Source organism: Petromyzon marinus, chromosome 71, assembly GCF_048934315.1.
Source record: "Petromyzon marinus isolate PM22_M1 ecotype Great Lakes invasive population chromosome 71, UKy_Petmar_22M1.pri1.0, whole genome shotgun sequence".
In the NCBI taxonomy this organism is placed as follows: domain Eukaryota; kingdom Metazoa; phylum Chordata; class Hyperoartia; order Petromyzontiformes; family Petromyzontidae; genus Petromyzon; species Petromyzon marinus.
Window position 1 is genome coordinate 2,656,183 of NC_133737.1, and position 20,481 is coordinate 2,676,663.

General features: G+C 46.3%; 1 protein-coding gene across 1 annotated transcript; it reads left to right on the forward strand.

Moving 5' to 3' along the window:
* The first annotated feature begins 216 nt into the window (after positions 1–216).
* LOC142906817 (uncharacterized) lies at positions 217–14,293 on the forward strand. Its single transcript, XM_076055386.1, has 2 exons — positions 217–356; positions 9,032–14,293. The coding sequence occupies exon 2, from the start codon at positions 9,071–9,073 to the stop codon at positions 11,801–11,803; it is 2,733 nt and encodes a 910-aa protein (XP_075911501.1). The 5' UTR covers positions 217–356; positions 9,032–9,070; the 3' UTR covers positions 11,804–14,293.
* The last annotated feature ends 6,188 nt before the right edge of the window (positions 14,294–20,481 follow it).

Here is a 20,481-nt window from a genome sequence, read left to right on the forward strand (position 1 = left end):
ACACTGTATACACAGTTTGTACACACACTTATACAGTTTGTACACACACTTATACAGAGTTTGTACTCACACTCATACACAGGTTGTACACACACACTTATACACAGTTTGTACACACAATGTTCACGTTGTTGAGCTCACGCACACCAAAGGGTCAATGTTCAATAGAGGGATCAATGGAATAGGAATCTTCATAAACTTAAACTCTCAATCCGCTCTCTGACGTCACCACTGCAATACCTCATCGGCGTGAGGGGAGGTGTACCCCGCTAGTGACGTCATGTCACTTGCTGCCGTTTGACGTCACGAGACACCAGGAAGCTGCCGATCTACGCGCGCGCTCACTGAGAGCCGAGGTGAGAAGTTCAAATCGTGGTGGTTGTCGTGTTGTTGTTGTTGTGGTGGTTGTTGTTGTTTACCCAGGTAGAGCCTCACTCCTCTCTCGTAGGGATACCAATTGAGTAGCAGCGAGTATGGAATCGACGTCCTGGTCGGAACATTACAACGCGGGGCCTTGCCTCCTGCCCTCGCCTGATTGCATTTGTTTTACTGGTAGGAACGAAGTTGTAAACTGAGTGTACCAGCCTGCAATAGATTAATGCGTCCGTCCGTCCCCTTTCAATACTTTAACGAAGTGAAATCTCGTGCTGTTGGGTGTAAAATCAGCAATAGACAGCGCAGAGACTTGTCCTACCAGCCCACCCTGCAGGGATCTGTTAATTATCTGCTTCGACTCACACAGACATTGGCCTACACACACAGACACGGACTTTAGATACACACACATATCGACTCGCACACACACACATTGACTTACACACACACACAGTGACTTACACACGCACTTTGAGCCATGCACACACATCGACAAACACACACAGCGACGTACACACAGACATCTGGCGTTGCCTGTGCAAAAAATACACAGACACACAAAGACTTACACACACACACGGACTTAAACGCACACACATGGACTGAAATACACACACATCGACTTACACACACATCGACTTACACAGCAATCCCCGATGATGCCACAGCTAGAGCAATTGTCTCTCTCTGGCGAGCCTTAGCGAGGAGCAGTTTGAAAACAAAAGTCTTCCCAGTACTGGCAGGTGCATCAAGGGAAAAAAAGACTCAATTTGTAGTCTCAATGCCTTCCAAGATGTTCGTGTAGGCTTGAATTTGTGCATGCTTGAGCTTTAGTTAATTTTCGTAAGTAAATTTGCGAACCTGTAAAGCATACTAGCATATTTAATGTAGGACCTCTTGAGCAAGGGCATGCAGGTTGTCCGTGTAGGGCGTTGGTAGTCCCATAGACGCGAGGTATTTAGCACCAATGCAGTGCAGTTTGTCCTAAAGGAGGATGGGGGCCTGTTTGAAGATCACATCATAAAAGTTGACGTCGAGGTTTGTATTTTGTCATTGAGCTCCGTGGAGGATGTCCTTACTCATGCCCTCTTTGTATTTTTGGCAGAGTCCCATGGGGTTAGATGGGCTGCAAACTTGAAGATTTATGCAGAAGAGCAATGTCAGTTGGAAAGGGGACTGACCAACAGAAGCTTCTGTCATAGCTTTATGAAGATGGTAGAAGATTTTGCATAGGGGAGGGCAGTAGGGAACGATCCAGCGGGTGTGAACCTTAATTAGCGAGTTAGTGGCAGGTCTGAGCGTTGTTTGAAATCCACCATGCTCAGTATTTCTGTGAAGATATAGAGGATAGCCATCATGGGCCAACTGAGTGGCTTTCAAGTAGTTACGTGGATACCTCTTGGTACAGCTGTGGTCGTGCATACATGGCGCATTTGGATAGAACTGGCCACATGGGCCATGGACCGTTTGGTTGCAGACCTCATAACAAAAGGGCAGGGTCTTAATGAAGGTAAGGTAGCTCAGTACTGATAAATGTGTCAATTTGAATTGCATGAATTGTTTCCCTCAACCATTGGGAAATGTGAGCATGAGGAAGAGGACATTTTTGCCACCCAATGGTGTGCAAGGTACTACTTGTCTATCCAAAGACGCCGCCTTCGTTGGTCGTAATAAGCATCATGAGGTCATAAACTTTGAGTTTGAAGACCCTTGCTAAGATGTCATGTCTGTCTGGTGGCTTTTGGTTTGGATAAAGCTAAAGCTGGATCTCCTTTCATTCGGTGAAGGTGATGAAGAGATGGGGCGTGGCATTATGGCTGATGTACGTCATCGCATCCTAAGTCTTCTTATGCATGTATCTTGGTGGAGCTGTGAAGGGTGAAGGCAAAGCAACTAATCTGCCCATATTGTGAGCGTTTTTATCTCCTTCGGCATTGATGGCGTCCCAGAGATGAGCATACAGTTCACACGCAGGCGGTTTTGATTCAGTTGAATGTTAAGAAGGCGCTCACTCTCAATGTTGGCATACTAATCGACAACATACTGGTGAAAGAGGTTGGCGCACCATCATATGCGGTTTCCTCCTCTGTCCATGATCACGAAGGAATAGAAGTATTTTTAGAGTAGACAGTTTTGGGAGGATGTCTTTGTCCTGCAGCTTTGTAATTGGAGGAATGTTGACGTAGTAGGCATCTTGGCCTTGCGACAGGAAAATGTGTTATTGTAGGGCATCGTATGCTTTGCTAGTGTCAAGAAATCGTGCGATGGTGTTTTCTTGGTATGGAGGAACAATGTCCCTCTGGCAATCTTCCTCACCCACCGTAAGAAAGCAAGGTCAACAATATTTGGGGCATTGAATCTCCCTGCGTGCTCCCCGCTTTGGTGAAAAGTAAAGGTGCGGTACGGCGAAATCGAAATGGGTGATGTTTCCACCAATGTAACAAAATGATAGACGAAATGCAATGGGCTGTAGCTAAGAAAGTCCAACGTATTTAGCAGTATAACATATTAATCAGCATCGCAGTACTACGTATGAGTAAATAGCGTGACGTTAGCAATCGAAACAATAGAAATGCATTGAAGAATTAAGCTGTAGTAAGTGATAATGAAAGAGCATCAGTACACACAGGTAAATTTAGAAGCAGGCTACAGTCTAGATTATAGACTGGCAGTATGCCGACTCAATGACATGAGCATTGCTACAGTCGACATAAAAACCTGAGTTCTTATGTGCACAGAAACATTATTGTAATATCTGCCAACTGATTTTAAAGCCACGCACACAAAGCAACTAACACACACGCCCATGGACTGACAGACATATCGACTCGCACACAAACACATGAACTTACACACACACACATATGGACTCACACACGCATAGACATCCACTTTAGATACACACACATGGAGTTACCCACACATATATCGACGTACACACATACAGCAACTCACACACACACACACAGCGACTCACACACACACACAGCGACTCACACACACATCGACTCACACAGACATACGTGGACTCACACACATTGATGTAAACACACATGTACTTACACACACACGGACTTACACACACATACATAGACTGACACACACATTGGGCTACACACACATACACATATGGACCATGACACACAGACATCTACTTTATATACACACACATGGATTAACACACACATATCGACTCGCACACATGCATTGACTTACACACACATCGAGTGACACACACACATGTATGGACTTACACACAACAACAACCGCCATTCGCCACTAAGTGGCGGTGACATCACCACGACGCTTGTGCCAGGCCATGTGCACCTTGAGGCCATGTAAAGCGTCGAACACCCACTGGCAGGAGGTCACAGGGCAGACCCAGGTGCCACGGGTCGACTGACTGAGATGACTGGCTGATGCACCACCTATGCCCCCTACTGTGCCAACCTGCTGTGCTTTAGCCACCTGGCGCTCCACTCGTTGTTGTGAGCGTTGCTCCTCCGCCCTCCGTTGTTGTTGGAGGGCGACTGCCTCCAATTGGCCAGTAGCGTCCTTCACGAGCCTCCTCCACAGAGGCCGATCTTGACACTGCTGGTACCAGTCATCGGCAAGTCCACTCAGCTCCACGTCCTCCTGTACCACATCACTCCATCTCTTCTCTAGCCCGTACCGCGCCCATTTAGCCCCCTCGATCCGGCCGAACAAAAGCTGTTTCGGCATGCGGTGGCTGGGCATGACTTATGGACTAACACACACACATATATGGACTGACACACACACATATAGACTGACACACAAACGCACGTTGACTTACACACTCAGATGGAGGCATGCACACACATCGACTAACAAACACACATGGACTAACACACACACAGCGACTGATATGCACACAAATGGACTGACACGCACACTGGACTGACACACACACACACAAACACTTCGACGTACACACACATTGGGCGTTGTCCAATCGAAAAAGACAGACACACACATGGACTTAAACACACGCACGGAACTACACGCACACACATATGGACTCAAACACACACACATCGACTCGCGCACACACATCGACGTGCACAGCAATACCCGATGATGGCACAGCTATCAGTATCGCAGTACTACGTATGAGTAAATAGCGTGACGTGAGCAATCGAAAAAATGTAAATGCATTGAAGAAATAAGCAGAAATAAGTGTAAATTAAAGAGCAGGAGTATGCACAGGTAAGTTGAGAAGCAGGCTACAGTCTAGATTATAGACTGCCAGTACGCCGACTCAATGACATAAGCATCGCTACAGTCGACATAAAAAGCTGGCAATGCGGGCAGCAGTTGAAAAAGCAGAATACAGTCGACATGAAAGGCTGGCAGTACACTGAGTGAGGTAAAGAAGCAGGCAACAGATTATAGACTGGCATACACTCATAATGGTCAAAAGGAAAATTATCAGTGTAGATGATATAGTGCCAATGCACTGACGTTAATTAATCAACAGGCAGCAGGCCACATCACAGACTGGCAGTAGAGCATCATAAAAGCACAGCTAAAAAAGGGAATATTTAGCAACGTAATAATGAAAATGAGTTTTGCGCACACAAACATGATTGTAATATCTGGCAGCGTATTTGTTTAATAATAATAAACAATACTACAATAATGGTATATAAGCGCTGTAATATTATTATCGACGGACTTAATAGCGTAACTACACGCATCGTGTTGGGGGGGGCGAAGAGGACATCACACTGAAGAAACAGCCGCAGCTTTGTGTATATTAATTGCACGTTAAACACGTAAAAGAAAATGTCCCCCGTGAGCTCGACCGAACGCGCATCACTTGGCAGGGTCCGCCCCCCCCCCACGCAATTGTCACCAGTTGGTACGGTCGAGCTCTTGCAATAAGTAAATAATTAAAATAAGAATGCCACTAATCGCTCATTTTGCTAATTAAAGATTACGGATGGCAAAACGGAATAGCCTATTCCCACCGCGGGGCTTAGGGCGTGCTGCCTGGCAATTTTTTTCGACGTCAAGCCCACCATTCGAGAGCCAAATCCCTCGCAAGCACGCGGCGGAGACTTTTATATGTAAGATTTTGGTGGGCTCAACCCAAGGGTAAGTGGGCGAAGCTCGAGAAGGAATTTGTATGTGAACGTGAGAGATGAGCATGTCAATGTGAGAGAGATTAGCATGTCAATGTAAGAGAGATTGGCATGTCAATGTGAGACGGTCCCAGCCACCAGAGGTGGCGGAGATCCTCCTGTGGCTGGGCCGCCTCACAGATATTTAACCTGGTGATGTACTCAGAGAGTCGGATATAACAGCTGACATAGGCAGGTAGGATGGAAACATCACAGTCATTTAAGACTTTACTTGGTTAATAACGTCCTTCCAATGATTGCTCAGTTTGTATCCATCTTCTCGATTGAAGTTGTGTCTGTGTATGTACATCCTTCGTCTTGGAAAAATCTATTTCGTGTGAGCCCGCAGCATTAAAACAATGATCAGCAACGGCAGAGGTATTGGTCCTACCATGTTTCAGATCTGCCTTGTGTTCACGAACACGGTCCAAAACATGTCATTTCGTTTCCCCACTGTAACTGCTGCCGCAGCCACATCTCAATTTGTAGACACCAGGGTATTGCATGTCAGGAATCACATCCTTCACAGATGGGATCAAATCACGGATTTTGTGTACTGTGTTGATACGAACCTAGATCTTGTGTTTTTTTAAGATTTTGGAAATATTTTGGTAACCCCTTCTATGTATGGCAAAGTGATGGTTTTGGTTGGATCCTCAGATGGTTGTCTCCCCATTGCTGGGGAGACAGCTTTGCGGATTGTATGGTCAGAATATCTGTTCATCGTCAGGGCTTGGCACTGCCTTACCAACACTTACTTCACCTGGAATGGTACATTCTACAAACAAAATGAGGGTACCCCAATGGGTTCTCCCTTATCGTCAGTGGTAGCGAATGTTTTTCATGGAGAAATTTGAGACAGATGCCATCCAGACATCCACCCTATGTCCTTCCTTGTGGAAGAGATGCGTAGATGACACGTTCGTCATCTGACCACATGGCCTGCCAGCACTGAACCAATTTCTCAGCCACAAATTCCATCTTGATTTGAAGCTTTCGTGACTGCAGGAATCCATACTTTTTGGTTCTTCCGGTAAAGTAACGTAGGTAGAAATAAGAAAATAAAACAAATCACGACGTTTCGAATGCAACACAAGCGATCTTCATCAGGTGGGACAACCACAGCAAGAAAATGCTGAAGTCGGCAGGAGAGCTGTCGTGGCAAGAGGTTATATAGGTAAGAGAGGGGGGAGGAGGCCTAGCCAGTGAGCTGGAGCATGTACACCAAGCCCTCAGGATGAACGGATATTTTGACCGTACAATCCGCAAAGAGGGTTCATCATTGGGTCTTTCCGCCTTTTCAAAGAAGCTCTCCAGCAACGTTTGTTTTTTACTCATTTTGGCTAGGGGTTAGCTTGTGGGCTTACCAAAACTGTGACTGAGACAAGTGTGCAGTGTGGAAAAGCGGCACGGACGGAAGTGGTAAATACAGTAATGGGCGGGCCACGCGCGAACTCGCCGCTCACCTTCTGCTGTGCTGCCCGGTTCCTAACAGGCCATGGACCGGTACCGTTCTGCGGCCCGGGGGTTGGGGACCCCCCTGGGTTAGATTGTCTAAATATGTAAAGGTGTCGTTAAACCCACCACCCGACACAGTCAACTAGTATGGGTTGTCATGTAAAAAGAACGTGGCCAATTCGTCACGAGAACAGGACACCGGTTGTGCGTTGGAGAGCCAAGCCACAACATTTACACAGGGCCTGGCTCTAGGGGTGATATCAATATAGAATATATGTAAGGAAGCCCCCCAATAGACTCTCCCTGGAACTCTACCAGACACGTCCCACTGGGCGATGACCCCAGGGCTGGCCCAGGACACGCTGGCGGGACTATGTTGGTCTGCTGGCCTGGGAACGCTGGGGAATTCTCCAGGTTGAGCTAGAGTCTGTCGCCAGGGAAAGGGAGGCCTGGAGCGCCCTTCTCAGTATGCTGCCACTGCGACACTCACCAGGACAAGCGTTTTTAGAAACTAACGAATAAAGCTGTGATTCTTCTTGGCCACAGATATTACTCTGTGGATTCAGAATATGAACTTATTTAAATGACAATCTGTGCTGGCTTATACAGTGAAGGCTGGCCTGCCTATGATTCATCCTCTATTCAACCAGACTACATTCTATTAGAAGCTTACAGATCCTTAAGATATCAATATAGAATATAATCTTGAGTTTCTTTGGCAGGCGAGGCTGCATTGGTTTGGTCATGAATCCCGCATTCCCAGACACTGCATGCTCAAGCAGCTTTTTCTTGTCCAGATATTAGGGGCTGAATAGGCATGGCATTGGCTAGAGAAGAGATTGGAGGATGTGGAGGTGATCAGACCTGCAGATGACTGGTGCCAGGAGTGAATATCAGCCTCTGTGGAGGAGGCCTGTGAGGTATGCTGCAGGGCAGATAAGAGATATTTGCTCTGCAACAACGATGAGGTCGGAAGAGCAATGCCCACATGAATAGGTGGAACGCTGGGTTCCTAAAACCCAGCAAGACAGTGGGGAGCACAGCTGGTTCATCTGTCAGTCATGCCTTGACACCTGGATCATTCCCATTACCTGCTGACAAGTAATCCACACTTACATGGCCTTAAATTGCACCGATCATGGCATTAGCACTGGGATGAGGTTACTTGCAATTCGTCAGGAATGGTGGATGTTTTGTTTGTATAATATGTTAATGATCTACGTGAAATGTACGTGTATTTAAGAGTTTATCGTTGTGGGGAGCTGTGGTGCAGTTATTTCACTGCATTATGAACTCAACATTTAGTTTGATTATCGCCGACAGCAAACATGATTGATAAGTGAAAGCTGGACTTATTGTGGGTCTCTGCTATGTTGATTGATCTTAAATTAATTAAATGGTGAAGTGAGGAAGCATGAATACTGAGCAGATGAAGGTGGCCAGGCATGGTTCTGGACACACCACCACCTTTGTACCATGCCAGTGTGTGACAGTGTCAAGTTTGTATTTGCAGTAAAGTATATTAACTATTGAACATGGAGGTTAAATCAAAACAATATCTTATTTTAGTTTTCCTCTGGAACTTTTTGTAAGAATGTAAACTGTCAGGAAATTAACACAGCATATATGCTGCTGAAGTTAGATCTGTTCATCCAAGCATTCAAGCAAATCTGAGCCTGGCTTCACACCTCTAAGTTGCAATTTAATATTAATTTATGCATTTCTGCATAATACACAAGTATTATTTTCAACAGCCTTTGCTATGTTAGTTGAATTTTGCTTTCATAAATATTGCTTTTGTAGCCAGACAGCTGAAATTGTGTGCTTGGTGTTTTGGGTTAATATTTATTATGAAGATACTAGGGCCTCGAGGCATATTTATAACCATTTGCCCTCTCATTGTGTTCCTTAACAGCACGTCTGATGGATTGGGTATTATCTTGAGTTTATAAATAAATATAGACTTGTAAGTCATGTGTGACTATGTCTCTATATTTATTCCTCTGTGCCTCGATACTGACAGATGGTGTGCATATTTTTTCTGTCTGCAGCTGACGTGTCTTCTGACGCTTCCTCAGCAAATTGGTCTGATGGAGCAAAGACACTCAGCACAGCCCGGTACAAAAAGACAATGGGACCAGGATGCAAACAGCATGGATTGTACTGGAAGTGTGACACGGCACCAGAGAACTCAAACAGGAGAGAAACCCTTCAAATGCACTGTGTGTGAGAAGACATTTTTAGATTCATCACATCTTAAAAAACACCAGAGAACACACACAGGAGATAAACCCTTCAAGTGCACTGTGTGTGAGAAGGCATTTACAGAGTCATCATATCTTATAATACACCAGAGAACACACACAGGAGAGAAACCCTTCAAATGCACTGTGTGTGAGAAGGCATTTTTAGATTCATCATATCTTAAAATACACCAGAGAACACACACAGGAGAGAAACCCTTCAAGTGCACTGTGTGCGGGAAGGCATTTTCACGGTCATCAATTCTGCACAAGCACCAGAGAGAACATACAGGAGATGAACCCTTCAAGTGCACTGTATGTGAGAAGGCATTTTCAGATTCATCTGTTTTTAAAAAACACCAGAGAACACACACGGGAGAGAAACCTTTCAAGTGCACTGTCTGTGAGAAGGCATTTGCAGAGTCATCAAATCTTAAAAAACACCATAGAACACACACAGGAGAGAAACAATTCAAGTGCACTGTGTGTGAGAAGACATTTGCACGGTCATCAAATCTTCAGAGGCACCAGAGAACGCACACAGGAGAGAAACCCTTCAAGTGCACTGTGTGTGAGAAGGCATTTACAGAGTCATCAAATCTTCAGAGGCACCAGAGAACACACACAGAAGAGAAACCCTTCAAGTGCACTGTGTGCGGGAAGGCGTTTTTACGGTCATCAATTCTGCACAAGCACCAGAGAAAACATGCAGGAGTTGAACCCTTCATGTGCACTGTGTGTGAGAAGGCATTCGCAGAGTCATCAGTTTTTAACATCCACCAGAGAATACACACGGGAGAGAAACACTTCCGGTGTAGTGTGTGTGGGAAGGCATTTTCAAATTCATCTGTTCTTAAAAAACACCAGAGAACACACACAGGAGAGAAACCCTGCAGGTGTAGTGTGTGTGGGAAGGACTTTTCAGATTCATTCGCCCTTAAAAGACACCAGAGAACACACACGGGAGAGAAACCTTTCAAGTGCACTGTCTGTGAGAAGGCATTTGCAGAGTCATCAGTTCTTAAGATCCACCAGAGAACACACACAGGAGAGAAACCCTTCAAGTGCAGTGTGTGTGATAAGGCATTTGCAGAGTCATCAAATCTTAAAAAACACCATAGAACACACACAGGAGAGAAACATTTCAAGTGCACTGTGTGTGAGAAGGGATTTTCAGATTCATCTGCCCTTAAAAGACACCAGAGAATACACACAGGAGAGAAACCCTTCAAGTGCAGTGTGTGTGGGAAGGCATTTTCAAGTTCATCTGATCTTAAGATCCACCATAGAACACACATGGGAGAGAAACATTTCAAGTGCAGTTTGTGTGAGAAGACATTTTCAAGTTCATTTTGTTTTAAAATGCACCAGAGAAGACACGCAGGAGAGAAACCCTTCAGGTGTACTCTGTGCGGGAAGCCCTTTGCAGATTCATCACATCTTAAAAAACACCAGAGAACACACACAGGAGAGAAACCCTTCAGGTGCACTCTGTGCAGGAAGCCCTTTGCAGTTTCATCACAACTTAAAAAACACCGGAGAACACACACAGGAGAGAAACCCTTCAGGTGCAATCTGTGCGGGAAGCCCTTTGCAGATTCATCATATCTTAAAAAACACCAGAGAACGCACACAGGAGAGAAACCCTGCAGGTGTAGTGTGTGTGGGAAGGACTTTTCAGATTCATTCGCCCTTAAAAGACACCAGAGAACACACACGGGAGAGAAACCTTTCAAGTGCACTGTGTGTGAGAAGGCATTTGCATGGTCATCATATCTTCAGATCCACCAGAGAACACACACAGGAGAGAAACCCTTCAAGTGCACTGTCTGTGAGAAGGCATTTGCATGGTCAACAGGTTTTCTGATCCACCAGAGAACACACACGGGAGAGAAACGTTTCAAATGCAGTTTGTGTGGGAAGGTATTTTCAGGTTCATCTCCTCTTAAACGGCACCAGAGAACACACATGGGAGAGAAACCCTTCAAGTGCACTGTCTGTAAGAAGGCATTTGCATGGTCATCAGATCTTCAGATCCACCAGAGAACACACACAGGGGAGAAACCCTTCAAGTGCACTGTCTGTGAGAAGGCATTTGCATGGTCATCAGGTCTTCAGATCCACCAGAGAACACACACAGGAGAGAAACCCTTCAAGTGCACTGTCTGTGAGAAGGCATTTGCACAGCCATCAGTTCTGCATCGACACCAGAGAACACACAGGCATCAGAAGATCCCCAAGGAGTGTAGTCTGAATTCGACTTGTGAAAGTCAAAGTGCTGCAATGAGCCCATCCCTCCTGAAAAAAGAACCAGAAGTGAATTCCAATTTGGACACTATGAAATGTTTAAAGGTGAAATTTGAAGAGGTGACAGTGAAGAGCGAAGAAGTGAAGGTGAAATGTGAAGATGAAGATTCAACTCCAAAATCGGACCTTCACATCGATGGAGGCAACGTGAAGCAGGAGGAGAATTCTGACTGTGAGGCAGAGCGAGGCAACTCCCAGCGGTTTGTGGAAGTGGAGGTGTGGGTGGACTTCTTAGAAAATACAAAGTCAAATGGAGATCCTGTAAATGTGTAAGTTTGAGACAATGAAGCTCCAATAGATTCACCTTCGTCACAGGCCTTTAATGAAAATAACGTGAAGTTGAACACTCCATTCCTAGGTTCAACCCGCACAGTAAGAGCGGTCAGTATTTGCGGACCTGTGGGTTGGGTAGATCTAACTAGGAGATCTGAATTCTGAGACCTGATAGAATTACACTAAAACATAATCATTGTATTTTCACAGTTGGTAATACACCCAAGACAACGAAGCTGAGCCTAATTTGCATAATTGCATACATTTACAGAATTTCATAAAATTACGCATTTTCCATTGTATTATCGCGATTGGTAATAAACCCCTAGATAACGAAGCCGAGCCTAATTAAATTAGCATAATTTAATAAAATGTCATTTTTTTCAGCTGCCACTGTGTGGCATAAGGTGGTCCTGCACCAGCCTGCATGAGTCTGTTAGTAGGGCGCGATGATTGATGTGTAATCTCAGTTGTCATTTGTGGGTAACGTTTCGAATTTGCCAAATTTTAACCACAACGCCAGCATGCAATCGCATGCACGTTTTGAATGACAATAGAATCAGATGTTAAGAAGTACGGTGCATATTTGTAATTAATGTTCCTGGACTAATCAGGGATGCCTGTCGGATTTGAACCTCTGCAACAAAAAGAGAATGCACTATCACTTGGCTTCCCTCAATCTGAGTACTGTAGGTGTAGGCCTCATCCGACAGAGATCAACTTGTAAATACGATATAGCACGATGAAATACATTTCAGTGCAGTAATTTTATTTTGTCAATATGCCTATCGATAATTTAGAATAATAATTTAATGGATTCTTATTCTTGGTTCTTTTGGTAAAGTCACGTAGAAGGGAAACAATAAAATATACAAAATATAAAACAATAAAATTCTCAGGACACTATGAAATGTTTCCACAGCAAGAAAAAATTCTTGCTGTGGTTTTCACACTTGATAATTGCTTGTGTTGCAGTCGAAACGTCGTGATAATTTTATTGTTTTATATTTTTATTATTTTATTGTTTCCCTTCTACGTGACTTTACCGAAATAACCAAGAATATGAATCCCTGCAGTAACGAAAGCTTGAAATCAAAATTAATGAATACTTGTCTGATTTTGTGCGTACATGTTACATTTTGTCTAAGGTCAAATATGGAACACGTGATTGTAGGAGAAAGTGTGTGTTTTGGAAGTAACCTATACAGATAACTCACGTGAGAGCTGTTGTTCTTGTGATACGGGTCAACTGGTATTTTTCGTGATTGAGGAAGCATCTGCCTCTGGAAAAAGTAATTGTCTTTGAAATAAAGAACATTCGCATAATTCATCAGTTACGTATAGGATATACATTCTCCACAACACGTATTCTAATGTTATCATACGTGTGTGACAGTCAGAGTGATAGCTTTGGGGGACAGGGTGTTTCTTTAATTGGGGAGAAGCGAGGGACTGGGGGGGGGGGGGGCTTTGTGGGAAAGTAGTTGCAGGTGTGTGGGATTGGATTGGCTCGTGGGCACGGGGGTTTGGACTCGTGGGCATGCCGCGCCAACCAAATGGGGGAAGGGCCCAAGGGTGTCATTCAATTAAAGGCCCCGCTATGGGGAACCAAGAGGAAGGGGCGGGGAATTTCATTACGCTCCTGATCCTGCTCAAGGTAGCCTGGTGATCTGGCTCCAGGTGGCAGGGACTGATCCGATGAGGTGGTGTTTGGAGCGTTTTTGTTTGGTCTGTTCCAGAGCCAGGTGGTGCGTCGTGCGTGCCTTGGGAGTTTTGCTCAGCGGTTTTCTCCCACCAGCGTTTGTGGTGGAGTAAGTCGGTGAGGCCGCGGTTGTTGGATTGTTGTGTGACTGTGTTGGTTGTTGTCTTATTGCTATGTTCATTTGGGTTGGTATAGTGGCTTGTGATGCGTGCACTCCTCCAGAGAAGTAGTAGCCCTGTTGCCCTTTAACAATGTAAGATTTGTGTAGAGATTAAATTATAAGTAGACACTATACATTTGGAAAATACCGGCAGTGGTTTTGGTTGTGTTACCCGCATTGTAATATGGGGTGTCGCGTGAAATAGAGGCCCCACTGTAATTTAAACAACAGTGATGCTAGCGGGTTTCGGATGTAGACCGAAACCCGCTAAAGCATGTCCCAAAAGGATGCACCATTGCAACGCGTTTTGTAAATTTTGTCGAACTCGGACTAGAAATGTTCCTTGCTGATTAACATCTGGATGTTCGTAACCATCGGTTGAACCAAGCCCGACTGCTGTTGAGACATTGTACACCAATACTGGTCCACAGGTGGCTTGTACCGAACATTTCTCTGTGTCATGGAGAGACCAATAAATGAAAGACACGTGTCTGCTGATCTGCTTCATAGCAAGGAGGTAATTTTAAGAGCACATTTGAAATGTATCTTGGATTTTTATTTAAGATTTGTATTCTAGCCTAGGTTTTATTGGATTTTAATCTGTTTAAATAAAACTTAAATAACCGTGTCCATCGATATCCCGCTGTTTACTTAAATATGTAAAAGCCTCTGGAGATATCGCCTCAAAGTCACGTGGGTGATGTCAGCACCTCCCTATCTGGTTTGTGACCTCACCAAGAGCAAAACTCCCCTCGTACACGGGACGTGACGACTGTGCACTGAGTCTTGGAATTTGCACAGTCATCAAATCTTGACCGACAACAGAGAACACGCACAGAAGAGGAGCCCATCAGGTGCAGTGTGGTAAGACGTTTGCACGGTCATCAAATCTTCATAACCGCCAGGGGACACGTTAAAAACCCTGTCAAGTACAGTGTTTGAAGGCCTTTGTAGTGTTTTGAAACTGAAACACTACATTCGAGGTTTGAAATTCCAAGTGCCACAATAAGCACATAGCTTGTAGCGCAAGAACCATTAGAAAATTCTTGCTTGGATACATGGCCAGGAGGAAAGGTGACATGAAGACTCCAGGGTTTGAGCTCCAGGTCGTCAATAAAGGCAGCTGAAAGCTGGAGAGGTTGGACTGTGAGTGAACCCGGGACAAATCCCAGCCGATTTTCGATGTGTAGGTTTGGGTGGAATGTTTTAATAATGTAGAGTAGGAGCAGCCAGTATATATGACCAAACCTGGTTGGGTAGATCCTGTAACCAGGAGGCTGAGACACGGAAGCTCAATAGCATGCACCTTGGGATACTATTAAAAATATTTGTATTTATATGGCGCTTAATTGCCTCAGCAACTCAAAGTGGCTTGTATCAAATCTCATCTCAAACAGTCGACAGCCACTCCCATGATGTAACTGTCCCTGTGCCGCATGAGTTGACTCAGCAGCGGTCTAAGTAGATGTTCGTCTGCCAGTAGGGGATGATGATTGATCTCAGGTGGGTAGCTTTTGGGTACTTGTGCAAATTTGGTAAATGTTAATTACATTCGCATGGAATGGCTTATTTATTTTGAATCACATCGGAGGCATTTTAACATCCACTGTGAAGCAGATTGTGCATGTTTTTTCAGGTTACTGCAGCCGCAGTCATAACCAGAGCTGCTGGCCGCATTTGTATCTTGTGGTGGCCTTGGTTGACAACAGAGAAGAGGTAACGGCCTCTTCATCCGTTCTACCGAGGGAAGTATTTCCCAAGCTTACACCCCAAGTTAACTCCTCTACTTCCCTCTATCCTATCCTCTCAAGGAGACTAATTGACCTGGCCCAGCTTCGGCACAGGTCTCGACCACCAGCCACACGAATCCAGCCCTGAAAAGGACATCAGCCTTCGCGGCTCTGGGGTCGTACCACTGGCTTGCTCTGCCCGGCCCTTAGAAGGGCAGCAGGTCAGAGGAGTCCCAGAGTCTATCTAGCTGGACTTCAGTCTTCAGCTGGTTATTCGTCTTGACTGGATCGAACTGCACTCTCTGCTCTCGGGGTCCCGCCTTTTATACAATTCGCCACGGAGGGGCGGGTTTCTGTGGGATCACACGCACCCCCCAGCCCCCTCCCCTCAGGAGGGCCCTGGTCATGGATGACACAATCACCCCGCACCGGTAAGTGCTGTAATTCACCCGGGTTTGGTGTGCGTGCGTTCCAACATCACCACCACACTTGAACCCTTCAAAGGGAGAGAACTGACAATTACCTGAAAACACACTTCCCGAACAGATCCTCTGTCATCCTCATGTATTGTACCTTGCTTAACTACACTGGTTCCATGGACCTAATCAATACATTTCTTCTCAACCGGTCCCAAATAGACTAAAAGATGGCCACTCATTAAGAATCTCAATAAACCTTCACTTGAATTTTGATTTAAAGCTTTCGTGACTGCAGGGATTCATATTCTTGGTTCTTTCGGTAAAGTAACGTAGAAGGGAAACAATAAAATATAAAACAATATTCTCACGACGTTTCGACTGCAACACAAGCAATCATAAGGTGTGAAAACCACAGCAAGAAAATTTGAAAAAAGTGGCGGTTATTTTTAACGTTAGCACCACGGAGTGCGATTTGACAGTTTGTTCAGATGGACGAGTCCATCTATTTTCGGAAAAGAGGAGGGGGGAGACGAAAAAATAATGGATGCGATCTAAAAGCCAGCGTAAGCGTGAACAATCAATCAAGACCCGAAATGGTTTATCAAATCCTTCCAATGATTGCTAAGCCAGAATCTATTTTCTCGGTTGAAATTGTCTCTGTATTTGTATATGTGGATAGCCTCATGAATGAATCTCTCATAGTAGCCAGATGGCTTGCAAAGAACCTCTGTCTTGGAGAAGTCAATGTCATGTGAGCCTACTGAATTATAACAGTCGAAATGTCGTGAGAACTTTATTGTTTTATATATTTTTTATTTTATTGTTTTCCTTCTACGTGGTGACTTTACCAAAAGAACCAAGAATATGAATCCCTGCAGTCATGAAAGCTTTCAATAAAAAAATAAAACAAATTGCTTTTAAATATTACGAGTAGGCGAGGTCACATTGGGCTGTTACAACACCGCAAAGGGCCTGGGAGAAATCTGAAGCTGATAGAGATGAGTAGCGTGCAAATTACGGGTGCGCGGTCTGAGCCCGCCATATTGGCGGAGCCGCGTGGCGCGCGGCTGACGGAGGCAGCATCGCCCAAGGATAACGGCGCGAGGCGCAGCCATCGCCTTCCCAACATTAAAGAATTAGTCGCGGGAGGCGACTGGAGTGCTTTTACTTGGCGGTTCGAATCTGCTTTTCGTTCAGTGCGGTGGACGGAGGAGGAGGCGTTGGACGCCTTGCCTACACTACTTGACGATGTATCGTTAGCGGTGTTCCGCTCCATCCCCTCGGGAAAGAAGAAAATGTTGAAAGATGCGTTTGCCGAGGTGTCGGAAGTTTATGAACCAACGTCTGACGCTCAGAGGAAGTTCATGCATCGTTGCCGCGGACACAACGAGTCTCCTCTTGCCTATTGCGGCGCTCTGGTGGCGCTCGCAATGGCCGCCTACCCCGACTCCACGTCCCGGTGGGCCGCCAGGTGCCTCGACGCCAAGGACAACTTGCGCCGTTGGGCGCCGATGGCCACCTGGACGGGAGACCCTGCCAAGGATGGTGAGCCAATTGGTATGAGCGCCATCTCGCATTGTCCACATTCCGGACGACGCGGGAGTCGGAGACCTGGCCGCTGCCGCGCCTGTCTGGGTGCCGCGATGGCGGCCGGTGGTGCGTCGGGACGGAGCCTCGACGCCGCGCGGGGACGGAGCCTCGACGCCGCGCGGGGACGGCGATGGGGCTGCCCGGCGGGCTGGGACGTGCTTCAAGTGTGGCCAGATGGGCCACTTCACGCGCGACTGTCGGGAGTCGTGCCCGTACTCCACTGCCTTCCGTGACTCCATCTTTGGCGTCGCCTCCATGGACGGACCGTAACCCCGGCCAGGCAAATCGGCACGCGTCAGACACCCGGCAGACACCCAGCATATATCGACGCCTGATGCATCTTCCGACGCGCGTAATGTTCCACCAGTTTGCGACTCACACGATGCCACGTAGAAGGGAAATGCCTGATGATGTTTGCTTGTGTTGCAGTCGAAACGTCGTGAGAATTTTATTGTTTTATATTTTTATTGTTTCCTTTCTACGTGACTTTACCGAAAAAAACCAAGAATATGAATCCCTGCAGTCACGAAAGCTTTAAATCAAAATTTCACACGATGCCGTTGAGGGTTCGCCGCGTACGATCACTCAATGGAGGAAATTGGCGCGCCGTGTTGTGGCGGCTGCGGCGGGATCCTCCACGGTGCCGGGTACTATACAGGGGCTGGACGTTCGGATATTAGCGGACACCGGCGCGTCGGCGACTATTATCTCCGACGTCATCTTCCACCTCCTGTCTATTCCTGCTTCTCGTGTGCGGCCGGCTTTCGACGCGTGTATTGCTGCTAATGGGGGGAGTATGAGCATCATCGGACAGGTGGAGGTCCATGTCGCCATTGGTAATGTAGCCGTCCCCAGGTGCCGGTGGGTACTTCTCCCAAGCTGCACAGGCCATGGCAAGGGCCTGTCGAATTGAAAGACATACGCAATCCTCAATGTGTGCGTATCCGGGCGGGGTTCGCGCCGTTGGTACGTCCACACGTCTCGGGTTGAAACCCTTCTTTGCTCCGCGCGTTGATCCTTCATCCCCATTGACTACCCTGCCGGGGTCGGATGCGTCCGATGTGCCACCTCGGTTGCCGGTTGATCCCCAAAAGGGACCTGTTTTGCCTCCCAAAGACTCAGAGGCCCTGAACGCCCCGGCTGCTGACCCCACTCCGGGATTGTCAGCAGCCTGGGTTGAATCCGGCGGGGCCTCGTGCTGCTGCGGGGGATGGGCCGGCGTCGCGTACCCCCTCTAAATGTTCCCTTTCGTTGTTACTCTTACTTACCTTGCGTAATGCGTTTGTTATGCATCTTATTATTCTTCATTCTCAGTGTCTCTCGCATTGCACGTTGCCTCATTCCTAGCTGGGATGGCTAGTCTTTTACACCGGGGGGGGGTGATGTAATACGAGAGTACACCGACGGTCGCCGATCGGTGGGATAGGCTCCGCTGCTTCAGCCATTAGCCAATTAGATGAATGCGATCAATTGGGCCAAAGTTCAAGGGCGGAGCTCAAGGGTACTTGTGGGTAACCATCAAGAAGGTTAATGAGGGGGCGTGGCTATAGGCGGGGCTTGGTGATGTAGGTGAGGGGTTATAAGGGGAAGCAGGAAGGGGCTCGTGGTCAGTGTGTGGAGTCTAGAAGCTGGACCACGTCTCGTGCCTCCGGAACGCCAGCGGCCACGTGGTGGGCCGGAGGCTGTCTCCTTGCGTGCCGTCTGCCAGCAGTGCGCAGGAGCGGGGAGCGTGAGCGAGCCGTGTGCGGAACAGCAACTTACGCCGCGGAACGAGGAGAGCGGTGTTGACGTCGGAAGAACGTGGAGCTGTCCAGCCGTCGAGAAATAAATACTAAATAAGATCGTCGTCGAAGTGCTTTTACACATGTATAGACTTACACACACACGTGGACTAAAACACACACACATTGACTGACACACATAGACACAAACGCATGTTGACTTACACAGCAACATGGAGCCATGCACACACATCGACTAACACACACAGCGACTGATACACACAAATGGACTGACACACACAACATTGGGCGTTGTCGGTTCGAAAAAGACAGACACACACATGGACTGACACACAGATGCATGGACCTACATGCACACACATGGACTGAAACACACATCGACTCACACACACACGGACGTGCACAGCAATCCCCGATGATGGCACAGATATCAGCATCGCAGTACTACGTATCAGTAAATAGGGGGACGTGAGCAATCGAAACAATATAAATGCATAGAAGAAATAAGCTGAAATAAGTGTACATAAAATATCAGCAGTACGTACAGGTAAGTTGAGAAGCAGGCTACAGTCTAGATGATAGACTCTCAGTACACCGACTCAATGATATAGGCATTGCTACAGTGGACATAAAAATCTGGCAATATGGGCAGCAGCTGAAAACGTAGGATACAGTCGACATGAAAGGCTGTCAGTACACTGAGGTAAAGAAACAGGCAACAGATTAGAGACTGGCATACACTGGTAATGGGCAAAAGCAAAATTAACAGTGTAGATAATAGAGTGGCAGTGCACTGACATTAATGAATCAGCAGGCAGCAATACACAGCACAGACTGGCCGACTGGTTTTGCATCACATCCTGTTTCTAAGGTTTATTGGGTTTCTCGTTTTCCATCTTGTTGTATTTGCCTCCGTGCAGTTCACCGTTCTCTATGTGCAATGTGCGTGATGCCCCCCTATGTATTCCCTCGCTATGTGTTTTACCCCATTCCCACCTATTGATGATCGCTTGTGTTGCGTTCAAAACCTCGCGATTTATTTTAATTTGATTAAACTTTATTTTTATTTCAACATACGCGACTTTACCGAAAAAATAACAATGAGTATAGTAAATTTCTGCAGTCACGAAAGCTTCAATTCTATAATAATCCACCTCTACGGGGAGGTCATCTTTACAAACATCTTGCCTTGTGTTGTCTTCTCTTCGTATGTATCTATACGTGCCGCAATTTGCTTAGTTTTTGTTTACCGTAGTCTGTCTCCGTTTCTGTTTTTTGCCCCTTTTCGTTTTCCCACGTGCTCCCTTAGTGTAGGTCCCCTATTGTTTTCCCACG